This window comes from Bubalus bubalis, chromosome 2 (assembly GCF_019923935.1).
Source record: "Bubalus bubalis isolate 160015118507 breed Murrah chromosome 2, NDDB_SH_1, whole genome shotgun sequence".
Classification (NCBI taxonomy): Eukaryota; Metazoa; Chordata; class Mammalia; order Artiodactyla; family Bovidae; genus Bubalus; species Bubalus bubalis.
Window position 1 is genome coordinate 26,704,860 of NC_059158.1, and position 18,238 is coordinate 26,723,097.

At 48.0% G+C, this 18,238-nt stretch overlaps 1 protein-coding gene across 2 annotated transcripts in view; it reads left to right on the forward strand.

Annotated features, from left to right (window-relative positions):
• The window catches only part of ELOVL5 (ELOVL fatty acid elongase 5), a 73,356-nt gene that overhangs the window by 51,350 nt on the left and 3,768 nt on the right, over positions 1–18,238 (forward strand). For both annotated transcript variants that reach the window (XM_006051111.3, XM_025268320.2), the window contains 3 exons: positions 13,482–13,559; positions 14,328–14,499; positions 16,323–16,447. In XM_006051111.3, coding sequence (XP_006051173.1) covers positions 13,482–13,559; positions 14,328–14,499; positions 16,323–16,447 — 375 coding nt within the window. The remainder of the gene's footprint in view (positions 1–13,481; positions 13,560–14,327; positions 14,500–16,322; positions 16,448–18,238) is intronic.

Sequence of the window (18,238 nt, forward strand, 5' to 3'; positions counted from 1 at the left end):
AGATGACTGGGTCTCAAACTTAACCATTTGCTGTACTGCTTTTTAAAATAGTCTTTAAAAAGTGTTTTTTCAGCTGTATCTGTGAGGTCATGACTGGGATAATTGTTATATCTATGTTGACCTTCTTTTTAAAAACAAAAACTGGACGGTTTGTTGGGTGTCCTGTGTAAGCATCTGAAGCTGGTATCGGTAGGGTCATCTCAGGTAAATGTGGCGGCTGCGACCGGCGCACTAAGCGCAGGCGAAGCGCGGCCGAGAGGAGGTACCCCATGCCTGAAGGGCTGCGGCCAAGAGGAGCTACCCCACGTCCGAGGTCAGGGGCAGCGGCCGACAGTGCCAGGCTGCGACGGCGCAGGAAAGGCCGAGAGGAGCTACCCCGCATCCGAGGTCAGGGGCTGCGACGAGAGGAGTTAACCCACGAACGAGGTCAGGGGCTGCGGCAGGGAGGAGCTACCCCGCGAACGAGGTCAGGGGCGGCGGCCGAGAGGAGCTACCCCACGCCCCGACGCCCAAGGCCAGGGGCGGCCCGGAGAAGCTACCCCACGCCCCCACGCCCGAGGCCAGGGGCGGCGGCCGGGAAGACCAACCCCACACCCCAGGCTAGGGGCGGCGGCAGGGACAACGAACCCCATGTCCAAGGAGCCGTGGCTGTGCGGGCGCAGGAGGGCCTAGAGGAGCTATCCCACGTTTAAGATCAGGAAGGGCGGCGGTGAGGAGATGCCCCTCCTCCAGGGTAAGGAGCAGCGGCTGTGCTTTGCTGGAGCAGCCGTGAAGAGATAGCCCACGTCCAAGGTAAGAGAAACCCAAGTAAGACGGTAGATGTTGCAAGAGGGCATCAGAGGGCAGACACACTGAAACCATACTCACAGAAAACTAGTCAATCTAATCACACTAGGACCACAGCCTTGTCTAACTCAGTGAAATTAAGCCATGCCCGTGGGGCAACCCAAGATGGGCAGGTCATGGTGGAGACATCTGACAGAATGTGGTCCACTGGAGAAGGGAATGGCAAACCACTTCCATATTCTTGCCTTGAGAACCCCATGAACAGTATGAAAAGGCAAAATGAGAGGATACTGAAAGAGGAACTCCCCAGGTCAGTAGGTGCCCAGTTTGCTACTGGAGATCAGTGGAGAAATAACTCCAGAAAGAATGAAGGGATGGAGCCAAAGCAAAAACAGTACTCAGCTGTGGATGTGACTGGTGATAGAAGCAAGGTCCAATGCTGTAAAGAGCAATATTGCATAGGAACCTGGAATGTCAGGTCCATGAATCAAGGCAAATTGGAAGTGGTCAAATAAGAGATGGCAAGAGTGAATGTCGACATTCTAGGAATCAGCGAACTGAAATGGACTGGAATGGGTGAATTTAATTCAGATGACCATTATATCTACTACTGCAGGCAGGAATCCCTCAGAAAAATGGATTAGCCGTCATGGTCAACAAAAGAGTCCGAAATGCAGTACTTCGATGCAATCTCAAAAACGACAGAAAACAAACAAAAAAAAAACGACAGATCTCTGTTTGTTTCCAAGACAAACCATTCAATATCACAGTAATCCAAGTCTATGCCCCAAACAGTAACGCTGAAGAAGCTGAACGGTTCTATGAAGACCTACAAGACCTTTTAGAACTAACACCCAAAAAGATGTCCTTTTCATTTTAGGGGACTGGAATGCAAAAGTAGGAAGTCAAGAAACACCTGGAGTAACAGGCAAATTTGGCCTTGGAATACAGAATGAAGCAGGGCAAAGACTAATAGAGTTTTGCCAAGAAAAGGCACTGGTCATAACAAACACCCTCTTCCAACAACACAAGAGAAGACTCTATACATGGACATCACCAGATGGTCAACAGCGAAATCAGATTGATTATATTCTTTGCAGCCAAAGATGGAGAAGCTGTATACAGTCAGCAAAAACAAGACCAGGAGCTGACTGTGGCTGAGACCATGATCTCCTTATTGCCAAATTCAGACTTAAATTGAAGAAAGTAGGGAAAACCACTACATCATTCAGGTATGACCTAAATCAAATCCCTTATGATTATACAGTGGAAGTGAGAAATAGATTTAAGGGCCTAGATCTGATAGATAGAATGCCTGATGAACTATGGAATGAGGTTCTTGACATTGTATAGGAGACAGGGATCAAGACCATCCCCATGGAAAAGAAATGCAAAAAAGCAAAATGGCTGTCTGGGGAGGCCTTACAAATAGCTGTGAAAAGAAGAGAAGCGAAAAGCAAAGGAGAAAAGGAAAGATATAAGCCTCTGAATGCAGAGTTCCAAAGAATAGCAAGGAGAGATAAGAAAGCCTTCTTCAGCGATCAATGCAAAGAAATAGAGGAAAACAACAGAATGGGAAAGACTAGAGATCTCTTCCAGAAAATTAGAGATACCAAGGGAACATTTCATGCAAAGATGGGCTCGATAAAGGACAGAAATGGTATGCACCTAACAGAAGCAGAAGATATTAAGAAGAGATGGCAAGAATACACAGAAGAACTGTACAAAAAAGATCTTCACGACCCAGATAATCACGATGGTGTGATCACTGACCTAGAGCCAGACATCCTGGAATGTGAAGTCAAGTGGGCCTTAGAAAGCATCACTACAAACAAAGCTAGTAGAGGTGATGGAATTCCAGTTGAGCTCTTTCAAATCCTGAAAGATGATGCTGTGAAAGTGCTGCACTCGATATGCCAGCACATTTGGAAAACTCAGCAGTGGCCACAGGACTGGAAAAGGTCAGTTTGCATTCCAATCCCAAAGAAAGGCAATGCCAAAGAATGCTCAAACTATTGCACAATTGCACTCATCTCACACGCTAGTAAAGTAATGCTCAAAATTCTCCAAGCCAGGCTTCAGCAATACATGAACCGTGAACTTGCTGATGTTCAAGGTGGTTTTAGAAAAGGCAGAGGAAGCAGAGATCAAATTGCCAACATCCTCTGGATCATGGAAAAAGCAAGAGAGTTCCAGAAAAACATCTATTTCTGCTTTATTGACTATGCCAAAGCCTTCGACTGTGTGGATCACAATAAACTGTGGAAAATTCTTCAAGAGATGGGAATACCAGACCACCTGATCTGCCTCTTGAGAAATGTGTATGCAGGTCAGGAAACAACAGTTAGAACTGGACATGGAACAATAGACTGGTTCCAAATAGGAAAAGGAGTACGTTAAAGCTGTATATTGTCACCCTGCTTATTTAACTTATATGCAGAGTACATCATGAAAAACGCTGGGCTGGAAGAAGCACAAGCTGGAATCAAGATTGCTGGGAGAAATATCAATAACCTCAGATATGCAGATGACACCACCCTTATGGCAGAAAGTAAAGAGGAACTAAAAAGCCTCTTGATGAAAGGGAAAGTGGAGAGTGAAAAAGTTGGCTTAAAGCTCAACGTTCAGAAAACGAAGATCATGGCATCTGGTCCCACCACTTCATGGGAAATAGATGGGGAAACAGTGGAAACAGTGTCAGACTTTATTTTTGGGGGCTCCAAAATCACTGCAGATGGTGACTGCAGCCATGAAATTAAAAGACACTTACTCCTTGGAAGGAAAGTTATGACCATGCTAGATAGCATATTCAAAAGCAGAGACATTACTTTGCCAACAAAGGTCCGTCTAGTCAAGGCTATGGTTTTTCCTGTGGTCATGTATGGATGTGAGAGTTGCACTGTGAAGAAGGCTGAGCGCGAAAGAATTGATGCTTTTGAACTGTGGTGTTGGAGAAGACTCTTGAGAGTCCCTTGGAGTGCAAGGAGATCCAACCAGTCCATTCTGAAGGAGATCAGCCCTGGGAGTTCTTTGGAAGGAATGATGCTAAAGCTGAGACTCCACTACTTTGGCCACCTCATGCGAAGAGTTGACTCAATCGAAAAGACTCTGATGCTGGGAGGGATTAGGGGCAGGAGGAGAAGGGGACGACAGAGGATGAGATGGCTGGATGGCATCACTGACTCGATGGACGTGAGTCTGGGTGAACTCCGGGAGTTGGTGATGGACAGGGAGGCCTGGCGTGCTGCGATTCATGGGGTCATAAAGAGTCGGACACGACTGAGTGACTGAACTAAAGAGAGATTTATTTTAAAGGACTTGAATATAAGCTCACTTCCTCTTTTCTGAGTTCTTTCTCAGGGAGGCAGCACCTTATATCAGGGCTTCCCTGGTGGCTCAGACGGTAAAGAATGTGCCTGCAATGTGGGAGACGTAGGTTCGATCCTTGAATTGGAAAGATCCCCTGGAGAAGGGAATGGCTACTCGCTCCAGTATTCTTGACTGGTGAATTCCATGGACAGAGGAGCCTGGTGGGCTGTAGTCCATGGGGTCGCAGAGTCAGACACAACTGAGCAGTTAACACGACACTCGCCTCACAGGCCTCAGTGGTGCTGCAGCCCTTTGCTGGTCCCTGTAGCATCCATGCACTGTGCTAACAGCGGGGGTGATGGTTGTACTTAGTCCGGTTGGCTGCACTGCGAGGACAGAAGTCACTTTTTCATTTGAATCTTCTCATCAGAACGTCCGGGACTTCTTTATAGGGAAGATGAAAGACATGGAGCGTTTGGTGGGGCGGGTGTTTTGTGTCCAGCCTCTCTGTAATTGTGAAGTTTTGTGTCCAGCCTCTCTGTAATTGTGTTTTGTGTCCAGCCTCTCTGTAATTGTGGAGTCAGTGCTATCGACGCGCCTCCCCAGGCACCTGCAGCGCTGCCTCCCCGCCTCTGGCTTGGAAGGTCCTCAATAGAGTGCAGAGCAGTTGCTCTGGACACACTATATTCTAAATAGCCTTGTTTTTCTTTCCCTTCAGGCTTTCCTAATAATAGATAGGTTATTGTGGGAAAAACCAGATTTGGAAAAACACTTGAAAGACCCGGCAAGTAATTATTGCGTTTTATTAAAAAATGATTTTGTTTACAAAAATATTTTGAAAAAGACATTAAGTACTCTTCTGCTTTTGCCTATTGAACAGAGGTGTAGAGAGGCTGAAATGTTGGTGAGGTTAATACTTACAAGAAAGGCCTGACTGTTGCCTCAGACACTTCTTACTCACAGTTCCCTGACACCTGAAATTCCTCACTCAGAAAGAAACCTCTCTCGAGGGGAAGCATTGCCTCAGTTACTTGCCCATCCGTTCACCTGGCACTGCCCTAGAGAACGCCTGCAGTGGGCACTCAGAGAGAAGGATGCAGCCCAGACAGCCTCTGCCTGAGCTGCATACCCAGGGGACGGGGAGGGAAGGCGTTTCAGTAGAGACGAAGCTTTGACGTTGGTCCAGAACCAGGCTAGACTCTTCTTAACTGACCTGCAGACCTTGTTAACCCAGCCTTGCAGCTGCTGTTAACAAGCTGGTGGTGGGTTGTTCAGTCATCAGTTGGGTTGTCCAGCTCTCTGCAACCCCATGGACTGTAGCCTGGCAGGCTCCTCTGTCCATGGGATTTCCATGAATCCTGGAGTGGGTTGTCATTTCCTTCTCCAGGGTTACCATTTCCTTCTCCAAAGGATCTTCCTGACCCAGGGATTGAACCCTTATCTCCTGCATTGCAGGCAGATTCTTTACTGCTGACCCACCAGGGAAGCCCGGTATAACAAGGTACCAGTCTATAAATGCTCAGCTAAAGCAGACTCAGTTTGCAAAGCAGGAGTCAGTAGGTAAGCTGGAAATCTCTCTCTAAATTACACAGAGGATGCTCTCCTGGGGCTTCTGTATACAGCAAGACAGACCTAGTCACGAGCCTTCAAGTATTTGGGCAAGAAGAGCAGGCACTTGTCTGGAATCACAGCAAAGACATATACAGTACCTGCCTGTGCCTGGTACTGGTCCCACTCACTCAGTGTTCGTCACATGGTTACTGACTCCATCCTGCAGAGACAAAGTCCTGGTTGGACCTGGGATTCGAGTCTGAGATTCAGGCCATTGTGCATCACCTTCTCAGAACACTATCTCAGCTTGGGTTTTCTCTCCCTGCCACCAGCAGCCCCATAAAATACAAAATGAGTGTTCTTTCTGGGACGTGTGGAAGCAGCCTACCGGAAACCACCGCTCAGGAGACTGAACAGTGAGAGAAACAAACTGCAGCGTAAGAGAACAAGGCCCGAGGCTGGGGAAGAATGCCAGACATACCTGTGTCAGGCTGCTCTGAGGACAAGCTGTTTGTTTCTGCTTTGTTCTGAAGCCTCCTCTAGTGCACAGAGCCTGTCCTTATGACGTAACCAAGAATATTGCAGTCAGCTGTAACCCAGGGGTGTCCCTGGTCCTAAGTGGAAAAAAGCACATTTGGAGGTCACGGGTATGAAATTATCTTAATGGGCATCCTTCTGCTCTGGACAGGAGAGATGTGAAATTCAAACCCACATGCTTTGACTTGACCCTGTTCCATAATAGCACTGCTAAGATCGATCAGCTAAACCCTAGAGAAAAGGTACTTTTCATTTGGGAGTATTCATGGTTCATTTTATTTTTTTAATTTTTTTAGACTTTTTGTATTGGGGTATAGGGCTGCGATTCATGCGGTCACAAAGAGTCGGACACGACTGAGCGACTGATCTGATCTGATAGCTGATTAACAATGTTGCAATAGTTTCAGGTGAACAGTGAAGGGGCTCAGCCATCCATATACATGCATCCATTCTTCCCCAAACTCCCCTTCCATCTAGGCTGCCACATAACATTGAGCAGAGTTCCATGTGCTATACAGGAGGTCTTTGTGGTTATCCATTTTAAATATAGCAGTGTGTACATGTCCATCCCAAACTCCCTGACTATCTCTTCCCCCCCGCCATCCTTCCCTCCTCCGGCAACCATAAGTTCATTCTTTAAGTCTGTGAGTCTCTTTCTGCATTCTAAGTTGATTTGTATCATTTCATTTTAGATTCCACATGTAAGGGATGTCATATGATATTTCTCCGTCTGTCTGACTGACTTTACTCAGTATGACAGTCTCTAGGTCTTCAGTTCAGTTCAGTTCAGTCGCTCAGTCGTGTCCGACTCTTTGAGACCCCATGAATCGCAGCACGCCAGGCCTCCCGGTCCATCACCACCTCCCGGAGTTCACTCAGACTCATATCCATTGAGTTGGTGATGCCATCCAGCCATCTCATCCTCTGTCGTCCCCTTCTCCTCCTGCCTCCAATCCCTCCCAGCATCAGAGTCTTTTCCAGTGAGTCAACTCTTCGCATGAGGTGGCCAAAGTACTGGAGTTTCAGCTTTAGCATCATTCCTTCCAAAGAAATCCCAGGGCTGATCTCCTTCACAATGGACTGGTTGGATCTCCTTGCAGTCCTAGGGACTCTCAAGAGTCTTCTGCAACACCACAGTTCAAAAGCATCAATTCTTCGGCACTCAGCTTTCTTCACAGTCCAACTCTCACATCCATACATGACCACTGGAAAAACCATAGCCTTGACTAGACGGACCTTTGTTGGCAAAGTAATGTCTCTGCTTTTGAATATGCTATCTAGGTTGGTCATAACTTTCCTTCCAGGAGTAAGCGTCTTTTAATTTCGTGGCTGCAATCACCATCTGCAGTGATATTTGGAGCCCAAAAAAATAAAGTCTGACACTGTTTCCACTGTTCCCCCATCTATTTCCCATGAAGTGATGAGACCGGATGCCATGATATTAGTTTTCTGAATGTTGAGCTTTAAGCCAACTTTTTCACTCTCCTCTTTCACTTTCATCAAGAGGCTTTTTAGTTCCTCTTCACTTTCTGCCATAAGGGTGGTGTCATCTACATATCTGAGGTTATTGATATTTCTCCCAGCAATCTTGATTCTAGCTTGTGCTTCTTCCAGCCCAGCGTTTCTCATGATGTACTCTGCATAGAAGTTAAATAAGCAGGGTGATAATACACGGCTTGACGTACTCCTTTTCCTATTTGGAACCAGTCTGTTGTTCCATGTCCAGTTCTAACTGTTGCTTCCTGACCTGCATAGGTTTCTCTAGGTCTTATGGTTCATTTTAAACCAAACATCTGCTGAAGGTAAAGATCCAATGAAAGGTCTGCTTTTCCATAAAATTCTTCATGGTTAGAGTATCTCCGTTGTGTTCTTATTAAGGACTCAGAACAGACAAAGAAGATCAGAGGAGCTTGGAAGTGTTGTTGGAGATTACATTTGAACCCAGAGTCAGATTTTCTCGGGTGCTAGTCCCACCAGTGCCATTGAGAAGCTGGACTTTGGACCACACATGTCTCTACTCATGTTTCCTTAGTAAAAACATGAACTTGATCCAGGTCTAAAAAAGTACACACTTGTACACACCCACAGGGACAGTCAAATCTGTGATGACATCAGCCTCACACACTGTTGGTGGTGTTGCTCATTTTAGCAAAGTCCCTCGGGTCCTAGGATGGTTGAATTTCACCATGGTTAGTGTCTGTTCTCGTTACCTTTCATTCCATTTCTGCTTAAATGGATATAACCATACAGCTCATCAAACTGTCATCACTAAAACCATTAGCCCCTTTTCAAAAGGGATCATCGTGTTGCTCTGAGATCTTGGGATGTCCGGTGAGTGACTGATAAGGGCCACACAGGAGGACATTTTTCTTCTTAGTGTTTCAGGTGACTTTGTTTTATTGAGATGCTGTGGTAGCGTTTCAGTAAGTGCCATGGAAGTGGTTATTGTACTACAGGGTATGTGCCCTATTTGTGGTTAAATTGTGGTATTAGATGAGAAAAGTCATCTCTCACCCAGAAAATCAACTTGAAATGCTTCTCTCCATGAACTGCGTCATCCAGACCCAGCAGTGACGTTCCCCTCAGTTTTTTTCTTTGAAAAGATGCATGCAACCCCCTTTGCTTATTGAATTTGTCTCATAAGGAGAGAAGAAAGCTTCTAGCTGGGCTTTAATTATAGCTCTGCACGTGCTCCTGGCCTAACTCAAGTTTGCTTTACTCCAGAGAAGGGGAGCAATGCTTTGCCGTGGTGCTGTGTATGTCTTGGTTACTTGGGAAAAGCCAGATGTAGGGTACCTGGTGCTGCCTTGGTCGCTCTTGGAATGGCTGGCGGGATCAAGGGCTGGGGAGGGTGGTGGCCAGCTGCTCGCTATGGCCTGCTTTTCCACTGGAGCACGGTCCTGCCCTCTCGAGGTGGTGCTCAGAAGTCAAGGTTGAGCCTTCCTGCCCTCACTTCCAGTACCTCGCCACTCGCCCCGCCCCCTGGGTCCTCCCCCAGGCTGCAGCGTGCTGAACGTTCAGGGACAGACCAGAACTGCTCTTGGGAGGAAGCCAGGCCTGTCGAGAGCATTGTCTCTGAAGCATTCCTCACAGGCTGGAGGGGAGGCCAGGCCTTGGCTCTGAGAGCCTCTGGGCTGTTACTCAGACACACTGTTTTCTTCTGATGGGAACAGAGAAACCAAGGTCCTGATATCGGCCACTTTTACAAAAGCTGGCAGAGAGGCTTAAATAAATCAACTTGAACTCCTGTGCTCGATCCTCATGTGTTAAATTATCCTGCCCCCTGCTCCCCACCTCCTTTTTTTATCCTATCTCTTTTGAAGCCAAGGATATTCAAGAATTAAAACTTAACATGTCCCCAGTAGGACATTTGATGAGGACTGATTTTCATCTTGTGAACAGAAGACTTTTTTCCTGCAACTAAAACAGCAGGTCTAGATTTAAGGGACAAGAAGCAGCACCTTGAACTCTGTGGTTAGTTGAGCAGATATTTGTTCAGCATCTCTTGTGTATGAGTCCTCCCTCTGTTGGATTTTGTGGATGAGGGAGCTGCAGCCAGTGCCGCCAAGAACTTAAGACAGCAGAGCTTAAGACAGAGCCAGTGACAGGGCTTAAAGATCATGTGAGCAGATAGGTGTAAGTCATGGTAGGGTAGGCCCAGAGGCAGGAGACCAGGCTTGACCTGGAGTGCCCAAGGGAGCAGTCATGAAGAAAATAGAATTTTAGCTGACCTTTGAAGGATAGAGAAAATTTTGAGAGCATTGCAGTTGAAAAGGATAAAGTAATGGTTGTTTCCAGCAGTTACTGTGCTTACCTTTTCTACCAGGCTGGGTGAGATAAGCCTTCCATACTTCATCTCATTAACTTCCCATGGCAACCTCAACAGGAGACAGTCTTTATCCTATTTGAGGAGTGAGGAAACTGAGACCTAAAGAGCTGCTGTCTGTTTTTGTAAATAAAGTTTTATTGGTTTCCTGTTTTATGGTATTTAAGTGCACCCCTCCTCCTCCCCCTCCCCCTCCCCCACCCCCGCCATTGGTGATATGAAAGAACTACAAGTTTCTTTTTTTTTTAAGTCTACCTTTATTTTTGGGGCTTCCCAGGTGCTGCAGTGAAAGAATCTGCCAATTCAGGAGACTCAAGTTTGATCCGTGGGTCAGGAAGATCCCCTGGAGGAGGAAATGGCAACCCACTCCAGTATTCTTGCCTGGAGAATTCTTGGACAGAGGAACCTAGCAGGCTACAGACCTTGGGGTTGCAAAGAGTCGGACACTACTGAGCACAAGCACTAACTAACCTTTAATATTGTTGTTTTTAAAATTTCTTTGGCTGGGAGAGCTCTTCATTGTGGCTTGGGGGCTTAGTTGCCCCACAGCATGCGGGATCTTAATTCCTGGACCAGGGATTGAACCACGTCCCCAGCTTTAGAATGAGGAGTCTTAACCACTAGACCACCAGGGAAGTCCTTCAAGTTTCTATTTTTAAGAGAAGGCTTCTGTGAACAAAGACTTTACATTCTCTTCTGGTGTATTTGAAAACATTTGCCCCTTCTTACTGTCAAGGGGAAAAAGTACGCATACTTAGAGCAGATGCCCAGAAGTGGTGTTGAGTTTGCTTTGAACTTTCTACGCTACTCGCTGCACCTGTGATCAGAAACATCAATTCAGGAAACAGCCCACTGGGCTTAAGGTGCGGAGTGGGGAGGGGGGCAGTGTGCACTTTATAGAAGAAGAAACAGATTTTGCCCTTGGAGAATGTATCCCACCTGGGAGAGGATCACACCTGTAATCTGGGCTTCTTTGTCTCCATCCTTTAATCCAGTAGAGTTCCAAAAAGTTCTTTTTCCGTACCCTCCAGCTGCAGAAGATAATTTATCAGTTTCCTCATAGGATAGAAGGAAGGGCAGCAAAGAACACTGAGTTGAGATGACACCTTTCTCCCCTCAGGTTTCCACCCTAGCACAAGTGCTACACACACACACACACACACACACACACACTCTCTCTCTCTCTCTCTCTCTCTCTCTCTCTCTCTCTCTCTCTCTGTCTCTACTTTAGACTCAGGCTTTATTTCTTGATTGCTGGGACTTCTAGTAGATCTGTATGCAGTATGCTTAACTGGCATGACTTTAGAAAGGGAAAGACCAGAAAGATAATACACCTTCCAATAAATTCTCTGTGGGTCTGGTTTTTTGAAGATAGTAGAGTATAGTTTACATGTGACCTGTTTTCAAAAAATATTAATGTAGTACTGTAAAAAATTAAAACAGAACCTTTGGAAATAATTTAATCCAGCCTCCTCCTCTTAGAGTAAAACATGATCAAGGGCTAGGGGAATTTAGGTGACTTGCTAAATTCTGCTCCCTACTCCTGGATTATTTTCATTGTAAAATGATGTGCTCTGAATCATTGTGCTTGTCTTTGGCCACATAACTCGTGCTTTTTTCAGGTGCAGAAGATGACAATGCAAAGCAAAAATAACAGAAGAGAAGTTAGTAGAAGGAAAGTCAGATTGAAGCAGGGTGTTGAGTGTGAGTGCAGTGGCTACACCCACTGCTGGCTGCTATCTCTGAGGTCAGACTGGATGGAAGTTGACCTGTTTGTCCTCAGACCCTTGCGATCAGCTGGCGTTCCCTGCATGCAGCCCCCACCCCTAGTCATGCTCTGTGGGAGAACCTTGAGGTTCTCTTGTGTGTCAGTTACATCTTTCTCACAGCACTGCTGGGCGAACTGTTTCTTACTGGAATCAGATAGCATGAAACCAGAGGCTCCCACTCCTAGTTGCACATCCCAGTTGCCTGAGTGTGTTGTGAAAGGCCCCACAGTGGCCTGGAGGAGGCCAGCCATTCGTCATTTTTAAAAGTTCCCCCGGTGAGCCTGTCATACAGCTGGGATGAGAACCCTGTTTAAAGCCAGTGGTTCTGAAACATGAGTTGCCTCGAAAATTACCTAAACAGCCTGTTCTTACACCATGGAATTTCACACCCAGCAATGTCTGATTTGGTGGGTCTAGGGTTGGGCCCGAGATTCTGTATTTCTAGCAAATTCCTGGGTGCTCCTGGGAGAGGCTGCTGTTGGGTGGGAACCACACGTTATAAACCACAGTGTTAGATTCTCTGGGGTTTTGGTTCTGACAGTCCAGCTGGGGCCCTGGCATTTGCATGTCACTTGAGTTCCCTTGTGGTGCTCGTGCATCTGGACTGGGGAACATGCCAAGAACCACACACTGAGGCCCAGGGGCCGGTTCCTCGTTTGGGATCCACGGATGAGCTCAGGCATGAGGTAGACCACCTCTGATTTCTCCTCCCCTGCCCCGTTGACCACCAGAGGGAGGGCCACCAGGAACACTTGAGGACGCCAAAGCTTCAGAAGGAGGTGGTGAGCTGCAGTCTACATGGAGAAAGAGGCCCATCTCATGGGTGTCTGGCTGGCTGGGACGCAGTGGGTAGACAGTGGACATGCACAGGGGCTCAGATCACACCTTCCCTCTGGAACAGGTCCTTAGGTTACCCCCCAGCAGGTGCTGACCTGGTGTGGCAGCTGAGGCCCCCACAGGGAGCTGGCGACCCTGCACTCTGCCCCCCACATCAGGGTCCTCTCTGTGGCACTGCAGTGCCCACCCTGCCACAGATGAATTCTGCATTGTGGGCACAGCTCAGTTCTCAGAGGTCTGAGCCATGGATCTGCAGGTGACACAGAAAACAGTGAAGAGGCTGAGGCTGGACTCAGTTGCCCCAAGCTGGCAGCAGTGGTCTCTAAGTGAGGGCTCTAGACCAGCCTCAGGTTCACCTGGGAACCTACGAGAAATAGGAATTCTTGGGCCCCACCCCAGACCTGCTGGATACCCATCCATCTGCCTTTCGATGTGTCCTTAACTTCATTCTGGGCCTACGCATTCAGGTTTGAGAAAGCCAGTGGTTTCCCCTGAGGCCGTGGCAGGGCAGGACCCTGATCGGATCAGAGCAGGAGCCCACACATGTTTGGATCCCTTGGGCCTCAGGATTGGGGAGGTACTTGTGACGGAGGGTTCTGAAGAAAGGCAGCATGGCCAAGCAGGGCCTGTAGGGGCGGCTGCAGTGGCCCTGGGCCCACCCTTCAGGAAATTGAGTCCCTAGGCTTTTGAACTCCCCCAGTTCACCCTCCCCTGTCATCATGGTTTTCTTGCCCAGAGCACCCTTGACTCCCCACAGCCCACAGTCTGCACGGATTCTCAAACTATGAAGTCTAATTGAATAGGGCGTTTCCTGGTTCTGATTTTGTTGGTGACTGGCTTTTTCTCTCTCTCCCTTTTTTCCCCAGTTAGTGACGGGAGTATGGGAAGGCCAGTACAACTTCTTCTGTCAGGGCACACGCAGTGGAGGAGAAGCGGACATGAAGGTACTGGCTCTTTGTTTTCTTAATAAAGAAATTGTACGAGAGACAAGATGGCCATCCAGGTAATCCCTGTGGACATTGTTTAAAAAGAATTTTAAAAGCGGTGTGTGCTCATGGTAAGGGAAATTAAGCAGCCTGGAAAGTATAGGAGGGGAACTAAAATCTCCCTGTCTGCAAAAGTGAGTCCTGTTAACAACTTCCAGGGAAGACAGCATGCATGTGCTTACCAGTATTTGCTCTCTGTTTACATAAACAGGTTCATCAGGTGATGTCTTTAATCATCACCTTTAGGTGTGATCTGTAGAGGCCAGCTTCCATACTGGAGTATTTTTGAGGGTTTTGTTTTAAATAAAAGGCTGCAGTCTACCCTCAGCCTGGCAGTCATTTCCTCAGAGCCCCCGTGAAGAGCCTCCTGTACGGCATTTCACTGGGCACAGCACAGCACTGGACATCCAGATTTCTTTCCCGCTCTGCCGTGTGTCCTGTCACCTGCTCCATGCCAGCCCCTGAAATCGGAGGTGCCTTTCTTGTGGTTTTCCTCCTCCAATGGCTCCAGAGGGAACAGGCAGCCTACAGGGATTTGTTAAAAAATTGTGAAGGGCATGAAGCCCTTGTAGAGCTTGCCCTGCCTTCACAACCCCCCACCCACCCCCCAGGCGTTCTGGTCAAAGGCCCTGCAGAAAGACTAGCTTTAGCGGGGCTAGTGGGGTGGTGAGGTCCCGGGGTGGGCGCACAACCCGGCGGGAGACGCTGACAGCCCCTTCGTCCTAGATCATCCGCGTCTTGTGGTGGTACTACTTCTCCAAGCTCATCGAGTTCATGGACACCTTCTTCTTCATCCTCCGCAAGAACAACCACCAGATCACTGTCCTGCACGTGTATCACCACGCCAGCATGCTCAACATCTGGTGGTTCGTGATGAACTGGGTCCCCTGCGGCCACTGTGAGTCTGAACGTCTTTGGGGACAGGTGTGAGCAGGGAGGCTGAGTTGAAACTAAGGCTCTGAGAGGAAAGGTGCTGCTTCTGCAGGTTTCTGGGTCAGGCCTTTGACCATGGTGTCCAGATTGCCTTTAATGACAGTCTGCGTGGCCTGTGCACTCAGCAAGCCAACAGATCCTTTCTCTGGTTTGGGGCACACCCTGTGCTGATGCGGCAGGATGAGGGAAAGACCAGATTCCCAGCCTGGGGCACTTCAACAAATCTGGGCAGAATTCTCTGTTCCAGGTTGTTTATCCTTGTTTCTATACACATTTGGAAGGTGTTTGACTGTCAGGGACAGACCAGGAAGATGGAATCGTGCCAAGGAGTGGGCTTCAGGGAACAAGCTTTCACTGCAGTACCTCAAGGCATCTGCACATCCTCTGACATAGTGACCCTCACGTTCCTGGAGCATGTTTAGCTGGGCAGCTTCTGGGACAAGCACCAACATTTGAAGTAAATTCTCTAAGAAGGATATGGAAAGCTTGTGGTCTGGAAGTATCCCATAGTTCCTTACGATGAGGTTGTCCCCGTCAGGTTCAGCCCAGGAGGGCTAATATGACCCGGTCAGAGTTCCTGATATCCATCACCAACAAACTTGATCCTCTCAGTCTACTCACGTGTTTTCCCCCAGGATAGCACCACCCTTGATTAACTTGGCCCACCAGGATGCACACAGTCAAAGGAATCTAGAACCAGCATAGGCTTTCTAAGTACAGCTCCTTCCACTTTGGGAGAACCCTGAGACAATAGAAGGGTTGGTAGAGCTCGCGCCCCCTGGCTGTAGGTTATCTGACTTAACTTTCTAATAGAAATGGTACCTGCCCACATTTTAAAGTGTGTTAGTCACCCAGTTTTATCCAACTCTTTGTAACCCCAAGGACTGTAGCCTGCCAGGTTCCTCTGTCCATGGAGTTTCCCAGGCAAGAATACTGGAGCAGGTAGCCATTCCCTTTCCCAGGGCGATCTTCCTGGCCCAGGGATTGAATCCTGGTCTCCTGCATTGCAGACAGATTCTTTTACTATCCGAGCTACCTGGAAAGCCCCAATGGAAGAAGGCTTTAAATGTCAGATCCCGCAGAATGACAAATGAGAAACAACCAGAAAATGGATATGACTCGTCCAAGGTCACACCCCCAGTTACTGTCATAGCCCAGCCTGACCACAGAGGGAGGGGAAAGCTGGTTGCTTTGCTTGGTTGCTGGCTATGGGGGCAGAGGACGGAGAGTCTGAGAAAAGACCGGGTGATTCTACTGGAAATGACAAATTGTGACGTAAATAATGGGTCTCTCATCTCTAAGGAACTGGGATCTAGACTCTGTCTTACTGATAAGAATATATGGCCTCTGCACCACAGCCCTCCTCCCCAGACCTCAGCAAATGTGTAGAGATGGCCAGCTTTGAGCTTCCCACCCTTTGCGGCTGTCTTTCCCCAAGGCTTCAATGCAGTATCGGAGGCACTTGGGCAGCATCCTCTGGAAGTGGGTGGCAGCCTGGCAGCAAAGCCTTTAGATGCCAGAGCGAGATGGGTGGTTCCTGACTCCTGGTTGGATCCCCACCTGGCTGCTGACCCTGGGCTTAAAGCCTCTTGATGGCTGCCTGCCCATGTGGAAATTGATTTCTGGTCACATGCCCGTGCAGTGCCAGCTTGCTGCTGCAGTGTTTGCCTATTCAAAAACTTTTTTTTTTTTTTTCATTTTTAAATTTAGAAAGAATCTTGGGTTTTGTTACCTGTCACATACAGAACACTGACGCATCCTCCTCGCCAATTCCCTCTGTTCCTACAGCTTACTTTGGCGCCACACTTAACAGCTTCATCCACGTCCTCATGTACTCATACTACGGCCTGTCGTCCATCCCGTCCATGCGGCCATACCTCTGGTGGAAGAAGTACATCACGCAGGGCCAGCTGGTGAGTAATGCAGCCTCTTTCTGCCAGGACTCACCGCCTGGGGGGCACTGAGCTCTTCCTGGGCTGCCCTTGCTGCCCTCCTGGCTTCAGTGTTGTTGACTAGCTCCTGAGAGGTGCCTTTCCCATCCTCCCTCTCTCTCGATCCAGATAAACACCTTGAAGTGAGCAGAGCGGGGAATTCCATCCATTTCAGTCAATGGAGACACCACGCCGGTGGGCAGGCAGCTAGTTGAAACGGGGAACAAAGACTAAACCTAATCCTCGGACTCCTAAGTCCAGCCCTTTCTTCTTAGTTTGTGCACAGAACATCCATGTGTGTCCGTGTTTTCTAATTATAATCCAAATCCAAGGTGCATCTGTGTACCTGTGTTTCCAGGAGTGCCAGGATTTGCTGGGAGGAGCGCGAGTCCAGGGTGTGCTAAGTCGCCTCAGTCATGTCTGACTCTTTGCCCCCCAGGGACTATAGTCCACCAGAAGAGCCCAGCGTGCTAGTAGGTTACTAGGCAGCAAGGATGCAGGTGCCAGGCCACCCCTCAGCCCTTGTGGTGGCGGGAATAGCACTGCAGTGCCCCGGGTGACAGCCCCCTTCCTGGGCCCACGTCCCAGCAGCTGTTTGCACTTGATGGTTATTTCCCACCGTCCTTGTTAAAGCTTTCCTTGGTTGTCAGTATACTATATAGCCTTTTCTTCTCCCTTTGTGATTTCTTTCATAAACTGATTACTAATACTATCACTACTGTTCAAATGCTGACATTCCTTGAGCTTACCACGTGCTCATGTCAAGCGAGCAGTTTTACAGGGATTGTTCCAGTAGCCTGATTTTATGTTGTTATCCCTACTTTATAGAGGAGGATGCGGAGGCGATAGGCTAGGGCTAGCTGACTTGTTGATATTCGATACTAAATTCTTAGCCCTGGTCTTGCTTAACACATTCTTTTCTAAGGAAACCAAGCTGATTCAGATCCCTCTGTGTCAGTTGTGATTCTTCAATGTTGCAAAATAACCATCTGGGGAAAAAAAATTTGAGAAGACCTTCTGAGCTGCTTCTGTGCTTGGTGTTTCATTAGCACCTCTTTGCCGGCTGCCGGACAATCCTTGTTATGTCCCCTCACCCACTTGTGAGGAAGGGTCACTGTTCATCTGCCTCCTCATTACACATGAGAAGTGATGCCAGGGTTGACTTGCTGCACGTAGTGTGGTTCTGCTGAAGCCACATGTAGAGCAGGCTGGAGAGCTGGTCTCCTGTTGGCCTCTGCCCTTTGAGGTGGAAGACTGCACCCAGTTTCCCTGTATTTATTCTATGCGCCACTTACAGTTGCTTCTCAGTCTAGAATACTTATCTTAAAAAAAGGAAACAACAACAGCAACAACAAAAAAAACAGTTCCCTACATAGAAACACTGAGAGGTGGCCCGAAATCCCATGGGCGGAGCCTCGTCCTCCACTCACTCCTTAAATGTCCCCGTCCAGCAGCTGTCCCTTATCTTAACCCCTTCTCGCCGTTTCCCTGCTTCTCAAGATGTACCCACCAGAAATAATCTATGGAATTAGCACTATATCCTAGGAAGAAAGTAAGTCTGTCTCCCAACCCTAGCCTTCACCAAATCAGAAGGTCCACGGATAAGGATGGGGAAAGGGTCCCATGGGATTGTATATCCTGCAGTGAGGTTCCTGGTCCCTCTAAACATACACTCCATGCCCACCCTTCCTTTATGAAGAATTAGCAAAAAGTATGGTTTCATCTCCTGTACTGTATTTCTGAAGTGTGTGTGTGTGTGTGTGTGTGTGTTGG